Below are 8,836 nucleotides of genomic sequence, written 5' to 3'. Positions count from 1 at the left end.
ATATATATATATATATATATATATATATATATATATAACCTATTATAGAAGAACGTATGGGTAATATCGACCATGGCTATTTAGAGTTTTAACTCACCGACGTGTCGTGAAGGGCTGCAACGAGGCAAGTGGCGGTGCATGCGCGTACATGGCAATAAGAAGTACGCCGGTTATCAAAACGAGGAAGAGGAGAATCCTCCTCATCCATCCGCTTGGCAGGCTACCCCCCATTCTCGCTAATCTGCAAACAAAATCAATGGGACCCGTTGTTAATGTTTTCCCTTCCATGGGTTTTATAACGTTTTATTATTATTAATCGGTATGACCTTTGATAATAATCAATCGTTACTTATTACATTCTTTTTTTATTTTCTTTAATCATCAAATAACACTCAAGTATTATCAATTTGATTTTGTCCTAAAACTGCTGCGGCTGTTGTTGCGTTTTCACTGTCAATTTGTTTGAAAAATGTTAAACGAATATAATTAATCGACTGATTGTAAAAGGAAAAAAGAAAAATGTTTTACTAATTGTAATTGTCCACCACGTGTTTTTCAAATGCGACTATTACCTACCTTATTTTTTCCTATTAAATCAAATAAAATAATATATTTGAAATTCGTTATAAATAAAACATGAAGGATCTTGCAATGTTTACGTCTAATTTCTAAAAATATGAAAAAAGTAATGTTATACCTATAAACGTATGACTTGATGAACGATGAACGTCGTAGAAATATCATTTTAACTACTAGAAATACACTATGTACGATCTTATACCACGGCATTTCTCGGTATGACGATTAGAAGCTCCACTTGCGCTTCTTAAAACTGGAACGAGATCATCGATCGATAGACGTCGACTGACAGTGAATAACTCCGTTTAAGCGAGTCGATAAAAATACGTGGGGGGATAGAAACACAATGGTTCTTACTTTTTTCAAAAACTAATAATAATAATATACGTTATTAAAATTATAATCATTTCTAGATATTTTCTTTTTTGAAGTTATATACTTCTTTCATTTCTTTCATAATTACTTTTAAAACATTATTTTTTTAAGTTTATGCGATTTTGCTTCCGCCATGTTTTTTTTTCTATCTATAAGTTACTTATAAAAATATATATTTATAAAATTGTTACTATATGTATAATAAAAATAAAGAAAAGAAAAGAAAAGAAAAAAATCTTTGATATCGATCGTAGAAAAAGATCGAAGAATAAGAAATGAAGTAAGGAAGGAAAGGAAGAAGGAAAGGAAGAAGGAAAGGAAGAAGGAAAGGAAGAAGGAAAGGAAGAAGGAAAGGAAGAAAGAAAGAAAGGAAAAAAGAAAAAGTGTAGTGAATATATAAGTTGGATTCGATACGATGACGGTGGTAAGAATGGGGTGCAGCTAAATCGCGTGCGTCGCGACGCCGCAACCGTCCTGGCGTAACCAAGCAACCCAGGGGGTAGTAGTCCGACGAACAGTCGACTCCGTTTAGGTATTAGTCTCCAACGAAACTGTATTGGGAACGGATCGAGAGGGGGTTGAAAACATTACGGGGGGACCCTTCTCCTCTTTTTCCTCCTACTCTTCTTCCTCCAAAAAAAAAAGAAGAAAAAGAAGTCCTACTTGATCGCAAGAAAGAACAAAATATGTCATCTTTATTAATCATCGATATAATAATCTATCGTAAGCTTTAACACACACACATTTTAACAATTTAAATCTCAATTAAACAAAAATTTTTATAATTAACTTTAATCGATAAATCCAATTTCCATTTGAATATAGTATTAAATACATTTTTATTACTGGTTGCGAAGGGAACCGCGAAGAGTGGGGGGAGTGGGTGGATTGATAAATTCTATTTCGTTGTACTTATTCATTCGTCTTACATTTTTTATCGAATATTTCAAGGATAAAACATAAATAAAATGTCGATGGGGGGTAAATGTTAAAATCAAAAGATGATCATTTTTCGGTGAATTAGGGATTGGTGGTCTCGGTTAAATGCTGAGAATAATCGACAACGCAAACGAGGACGAGGACGAGGACGAGGACGAGGACGAGGACGAGGACGAGGAAGACGAAGAAAAAGGACGAGGAAGACGAAGAAAAAGGACGAACGCAAACGTTGCTGGTGATTATTCTCGATCGAAGTGATTTTATCAGGATGCAAACAGGCTTGGCGGGTAAGTGAACGCGCCTACCTAAACCCCCCTCCTCCTCCTCCTCCTCCTCCTACCTACTTTCGTGCGATCCAATTTCCATTTTCTACTGCGATGAATTTAGGCCTTGCTTGCTTGCTTTTTACATCTACATATGCATACATGCATACACATACACACACCTATACGTGTATATATATAAGTAAAGATATATAGGTACGCACGAAAATCGATTTCGTTAGGGAACACTTTGTTTCTTCCTTTAACCTGACCACACAGATACACACACATATATATATATATATATATATAATTTAAAATGTCTATAAAATAATATAAAATATATATATATATATAAAATGTAATTATTATACATATATTAATAATTAATTACTATATATATTTTGAATATAAAGCGAATATATATATATATATATATATATATGTTTGTTACCAACTCACCTATTCGAATATTCCTAATTGTATCGTATCGTTTCTATTGTTTCGATAGTAACACATCTCTGAACTGTGTTATCGAAAAACACCTGTGGAGCCTATCTTCTTCTCGCAATGAGAGAAATCTCGATTGGTGTAATCCATATAAATAAAATTCATGAATTAATCTATAAATGTGTTCGCGTTTTGAATATATCTCAGGATGAATTAAATTCGTTATTTAAGGTAAAATTATTTTGTTTCTTTTTTTTTTTTTTTAAATAATTAATCTTCCAAAGTTGTTTGTGTAACGATAAATGTACTAACTTACTGTATTCGGTGTATCAACGAACTCCTTCATCCAAAATCCTTTCTTCGTACTGCATCTACAACATATACGTGATAGGAATAAACGACGTGGATTACATCGAGTACTTTCATGGATATAACTATAAATCAAAAAGTGGTATTATAAATTTGAACAAGCGTTACAACGAATGTTATTTATCGATATTATTATTCATTTAGGCGACAAACGACGAATATTTCTCTTTTTTTTTTCTTTTAAAAAAAGATACGCGAATGTGCATTTCATGCATCATTTTTCTTTTTCACCTGGAAAACAACAACGACTATGTTAAATTACGAAAGTAACGAATAATATATGTAATCAACTAATTTATCATCTTTCAACATTTGAAATATTATTCTTCTCGTTCGATAATTTAGTAATATTATTTTTCAGATAAACCGAATAATAGAATTCAAATAAATTTGTATTAATGGATAATAAAATGATGACGAAAAAAAGAACGAATCGCGATACGATCACTACGACGATTCGTGGATTATCTTATTGTCAAGTGTTAATAAATTTATCCACGAAATCGATAACAAGAAATACGATTTACTATAATAATAATAATAATAATAATAATAACAATCGAGAATTGAAGAAACCAATGATAATTTGTATTTAGATAAATTCAAATGAAAATATTACCTGTCGTGAAATAAAAAAAGTAAAACGAATTGGTTGGGAAGAAGAAAAAAAAAGAGGAAGCAAAATAAAATAAAAAAGAAAACAAGTAATATCGAAGAAGATAAGTCTGATCTGTGCCTTTCGTGTATAGCCAAAACTGTGATGATGATAATGATGATGATTGATGATGATGATTGATGATGGTATAATCGAAAATTAATAATCCAACAAAGAAAAATCAAATGCGTATCAAATTTGAAATAAGACGTCTCAAGACTGAATATATAAATGTTAAAGGGAAAAACTATGAGAAGATTAGCAGTGTTGGCAGCGGTGCAGCAAGTCGCCCAAAATCATTCGAACCATATAATTAACGATGTTAACGATGATGGTAAAACAATATGCATCGAATCTGATCATTCGAATATATTGGGATACAATATTACATCGGATATTGGTAATACAGGAAAGAATGGTCATTTTGAAACTGATTTGCATGGTCAAGTTAACATTTTACTTGGAGGGTAAGTATAATGACTTTTGTTTACAATTGTATATTAGATTGGTGCGTATGAAATGTCGGATTTTAAAATGAATATAGAAAAGTTTGTATCTTTTTTTCTAAATCTGTTTATTTAATCAAAATAAATTCTATTTGCTTAAATACACTTTTCCCAAGGAGATTATAATACACAGATGCCTGTCTTCAAGAAATTCTGATCTTTAGAATCAATAAACTCCGTTAATGGACTTTTGTTCAGACTGTCTTCATTTTTCGACTGTTTAGTACGTAAAAAGTATTCTCCCCTCCAACGCCTGATCTATATTGCGTGCAAATTTTACAGCATTATTATCAAGTTTATACTCATATATAAAAATGACAACATTGAACACTTTTGAGAAAATCTGTTTAGTTGAAATGTGACTCTAAAATAAGGTAAACAGGGGGAAAAACGTTCACATGTCCGATATTTCATATGCATCAACCTAATATAAATATTATCCATTTAAATGAATGATTAATAACCGATCATTTTTCAGAGCTATGCTTAGCGGAGTGATCATGGTACTGATAGTGATATGTTATTGCTGTCATAAAAATATGAAAAAGCATCGACCACAAGAATATTCACATTATTGGAGACCCGAGCCTGATGTTCATAGTCTCGAAGTATTCACTATGGATTCTCATATCACGGTGAAATCTAACTAACGATTTTATTATTAAACCATATGTAGGAATAGAAAACTCTGCTCGTTAAATATCGAAGATAAGATTAAAAAGAACAACACGTGAGATACGATCGAAAATGAAGCAACCAGGCTAATAATAAAGAAGTATACCGTCCGTAATAAACACTTTAGTTGAGAATAATAAGTACTCGAAAGGTTAAATAAAATCGAAGAAACTATCTTTTAATATTTCAATAGATATAAATTATTCGGCAGAAATGAATAATATTCGGATATAATAATACATAACTAATAACTATTCGTCGGAAAATCTTCCACCTAGTATAAAATTAACGAGCAGAGCATTTCTAAAAATACCAACGACAAAAAAAAAAGGAAAGAAGCAAACTCTCTAACATAAGCTCATTTAAAATTAACTAATTCTGTGTACGTGACAGTGCCCGGAAAGAGTAGCAATGACAAACCCGGAAGATGGAACCCAAGCTGCACTTCCTTGTCCGTTGACACCACCAGGCCCACCTCCAGCTTACGAGAGTCTCATTTTCGATCCTCAAAGTCTCCCATTCTCCAGTGAGAAAAAGGATACAACAACAACAACAATAGATGTTCCAACCAACGATTTGACGATTAACGAAGAAGATGCTTCTAACATTAACTTGGAAACTGGTCAAACGAAAAAAGATGAAAATCCAAAAGACGACAGAGATTTACCAACATACGAAGCTGCTTTAAAATTAGAAGCAGATGGATACGTTTAATAATTAATATAATAATAGTTAATAATATATATATATATATATACGGTTTAACTTGTAATTGTAAATTTAAACGGTGAAAGTGCCTCCTGCCACCTGCCCTCACCCCCCTACTGCACGTCCCCCCGATCATCTTTTCTTTGATCGTAAAATATCGAAAGGATTTTTCTCAATTCGTTCGACTACAACTAAAGTTGAAAGAAGATCACAAATAATAACGTCGAAAGCAGTCAATCTTATACGTCAAAATCATCAATTTACAATTAAACTGCAATTAAATGCAGGAAAATAAATCAAAACTGATGAAACGGGACAAAATATTAGATTAATTGCACAATCGTATAATATATCTGTGTGTATCTATTAAAATAATCAATGTATACAAAAAAAAGTGTCAACGAATCGATGAGAGAGAAAAGATGATTAATAATTCATTAAATTATATAAATTAAAAAAGCTATCAAACTAAAAAACAAAGAAGATCTCAATAAGTAAAATTTAAATCAGTAGGAAATAAAAATAAGAAAAAAAAAAACAAGCAAGAATAATTATGTGTAAGCATTAAATAGATAATTTATGATGGAAAGATTATCTTATATATATAAATCATTGAATTTTACGAAACATAAATCATAGAAAAGTAAAGCATATCTAGACATATGAATGATGCATGCTCGGTATGCGAACGATAAAATAAGAATAATAGTACGCATTATTTAGCATGTTACAATAGATTTAAAAAAAAAAAAAAAAAAAACAGAAAAAAATCATGTGTATCGTATGTTTTACTTAAGATTAAAGACCTGCATCAATCAAAATTCTACACGATGTAGTAAACGACAAAAAAAATATACTCAATTATTTGTTATCGAAGTACTATTACTCTTAAAAGAAAAAAATAATAAAAAAATAGAGTGAAAGAGAAAAAGAGAGAGAACATCAGGAGGAAAACAAATTTTTAACGTGGATAACGTGTTTCCTTCGTTGTATATATTTGCATATGTGAATAAGAAACATATATATATGCACTACTGCTACTCTCTCTAACAGATGCACTTTTTATTTGATTTTCTTCGTTTATCTTTTTCGAAATGATGGGCCACAACTAATCAGACATTCAATTAAATATAGAAACTTTTAGGACACCCTGTCCTAACAGTTTATAACATTATCTCGAAATATCGTTTCTCTCACGATGTCTCGTGAGAAAATACATACATAGATATGAATGAATTAATAAAATAAAATAATCGTATCAATTTCACAGACGTATCGAATGCACAAAACGTATAATAATACAAGCCGTTTTATTTTGATAACAGCAACCTAAGTCTATTTTTTTTTTATTCTTTTATTTTTTACCATGAAATATATTTTTTTATCACAATTAAATTACAATCATAAACGTTACATTACGATTAAGAACAACACAAAAGATATATAAAAAAGTAGACTTATACTAGTTTTCCAGTTAGTTTAAATAACTCATATTATAATATTACCTCCGACAAAATACTTTTTCCTAATTCTTTTTTTAATAATAATAATAATAATTTTGTCATTTCTATTACGTCTAACGATATACGGGCACGCGAACGATATATAAACACTTATTGTTAGTAGAGTAGTAGTATTACTTAAATAGTATATATCATAGGAACGTGAGAATATTCAAACGATTTGTGAACGATCTAACAAAGTATGAGACGAGAGAGATAGAAACAGAGAGAGAGAGAGAGAGAGAGAGAGAGAGAGAGAGAGAGAGAGAGAGACAGGGACAGAGATAGAGATACTATACTGACAGATCAGACAGACAGACCTGAGAGGCTGCAGAGCCGCAACAGTATTGCGTTACATCCGCCTGTAATCGTTTGTTTTACGACCTCTCTTTCTCGTGGGGATTTATAATTCAGATACATCGAGTCAACCAGAAACGCTTGAAAGACTTCTATTCGATTCTATTCTATTTCTAACATGAACTCTTCTCTCTCTCTTATTATATTTCTCTGTGGTTCTCTTTCTCAGCAAACACCTAGTATTATTATAGTTAGTAGTAGTACCCACGTAATAGGATATTTTTGACCGAGACTGGCTTCTTGTGGAATCAACAGGGGATTAGCACTTGTATGCTGTCGCCATTGGATTACAATTTCAAGAATTCATTTATTCCGAGAATCCTCTCTTTACCTACCTTAATATTTAATATTAATTTAAAGTCAATTAAAAAATCGATTTTTCTTCTTTTTTATTTTTTGGAAAGAAAAGAAAAAAGAATGGGAAAGAAATAACATAACGAAAATAAGAGAGAGAGAGAGTGAGAGAAAAAAAGGGAAAAAATTGTTTCTGGATGAATGTGGAAAATAAAAGAAAAGGAAAAGAAAAAAACACATTGCTCGAACAATTTTCGCTTAATTGTCATCAATTTGCGTGGAAAATGACTACATGCAACGAATTATTCGTGATTATCTTTCCAGAACGATTATTATCTAGAAAGAGAGAGAGAAAGAACTTGGTAAACAACCAGCTAGCCACAGGTTACAACTATCCGATATATTTTTTCTATTTTATTTTGCATTTTTATTCGAATTTTCTTGATTAAAACTTGGAGAAATAATTTTGTTGTTGAATGAACCTATATATTAAACATGAAAATTTCTCAAATGTACTCGTACGTACGTTTTCATTTGAATCCATTTATTTGAACTACACGAGGTACTATTTATAAATGTTCCGATATTCCAAGTTTCATTCGATTTTACTGATAACTATTCAATGATTCTAATTAATATGATATCTTGTATGTGTCAGCATAAATGGAAGTAACGAAAGACTTGGTGTTAAATCAATTATTGTATCACACATAGTATCCTATTATAAAGTATATACATTTACATATATTATACACTTGTGCACGTGTATATTGTATAAATAATATATAAATATATAATCAATATTTTCTTGTAATACAATATAACAAGATTTCTTATAAACAAAAATATATTTTAGAATTATATTAAACTTTTAAAATTTCATATTAAAATTGATATTAAATTGCAATAAAGCATTCTATTATAAGAAAAATCAAATTTGACATAAGTAATAAGAAAAATTGGCCTCGCAAAATATGCCTAATCGTTTCAGAAGTATTATAGGATGCAAAGAAGGATCAACCAAATGCTACTTACTAAAATAATCATTTTTCTTCTTCTTATATCTTGTGTTTTATAATATTCTTATGAAACCAATTTTTGATCATTTAAAGTAAAATCATATTTCTCCAATAATAACAAAATTCATATCAATTTGAAAGTTAA

At 30.4% G+C, this 8,836-nt stretch overlaps 2 protein-coding genes across 10 annotated transcripts in view; one reads left to right on the top strand and one right to left on the bottom strand.

Annotated features, from left to right (window-relative positions):
- The window catches only part of LOC106791278 (probable beta-hexosaminidase fdl), a 16,149-nt gene that overhangs the window by 5,267 nt on the left and 2,046 nt on the right, over positions 1 to 8,836 (bottom strand). For 3 of the 9 annotated variants that reach the window (XM_014756799.1, XM_014756801.1, XM_014756807.1), the window contains exon 2: positions 98 to 241. In XM_014756799.1, the coding sequence (XP_014612285.1) occupies positions 98 to 241 (144 nt within the window). Of the gene's footprint in view, positions 1 to 97; positions 242 to 697; positions 805 to 2,618; positions 2,738 to 2,918; positions 2,978 to 8,836 lie in introns of those variants that run through there. The other 6 variants (XM_014756804.1, XM_014756806.1, XM_014756802.1 and 3 more) reach the window with 4 other exon arrangements.
- LOC106791280 lies at positions 1,433 to 7,217 on the top strand. The gene is made up of 5 exons (XM_014756809.1): positions 1,433 to 1,677; positions 1,979 to 2,180; positions 3,337 to 4,097; positions 4,615 to 4,771; positions 5,205 to 7,217. The coding sequence occupies exons 3-5, from the start codon at positions 3,862 to 3,864 to the stop codon at positions 5,523 to 5,525; spliced, it is 714 nt and encodes a 237-aa protein (XP_014612295.1). The 5' UTR covers positions 1,433 to 1,677; positions 1,979 to 2,180; positions 3,337 to 3,861; the 3' UTR covers positions 5,526 to 7,217.

Source organism: Polistes canadensis, unplaced genomic scaffold, assembly GCF_001313835.1.
Source record: "Polistes canadensis isolate GaletaPanama2010 unplaced genomic scaffold, ASM131383v1 scaffold_294, whole genome shotgun sequence".
Classification (NCBI taxonomy): domain Eukaryota; kingdom Metazoa; phylum Arthropoda; class Insecta; order Hymenoptera; family Vespidae; genus Polistes; species Polistes canadensis.
Note: the sequence above shows the minus strand (reverse complement) of the source record. Positions and strands in the feature narration are given on the sequence as shown.

Excerpts from the sequence above, each read along its gene's own strand:
- LOC106791280 (XM_014756809.1), top strand. The coding sequence starts at position 3,862 with ATGTTAAAGGGAAAAACTATGAGAAGATTAGCAGTGTTGGCAGCGGTG. Across the intron at positions 4,098-4,614 it reads GTTAACATTTTACTTGGAGG|AGCTATGCTTAGCGGAGTGA; the intron begins GTAAGTATAATG and ends ATCATTTTTCAG. Across the intron at positions 4,772-5,204 it reads CTATGGATTCTCATATCACG|TGCCCGGAAAGAGTAGCAAT; the intron begins GTGAAATCTAAC and ends TGTACGTGACAG.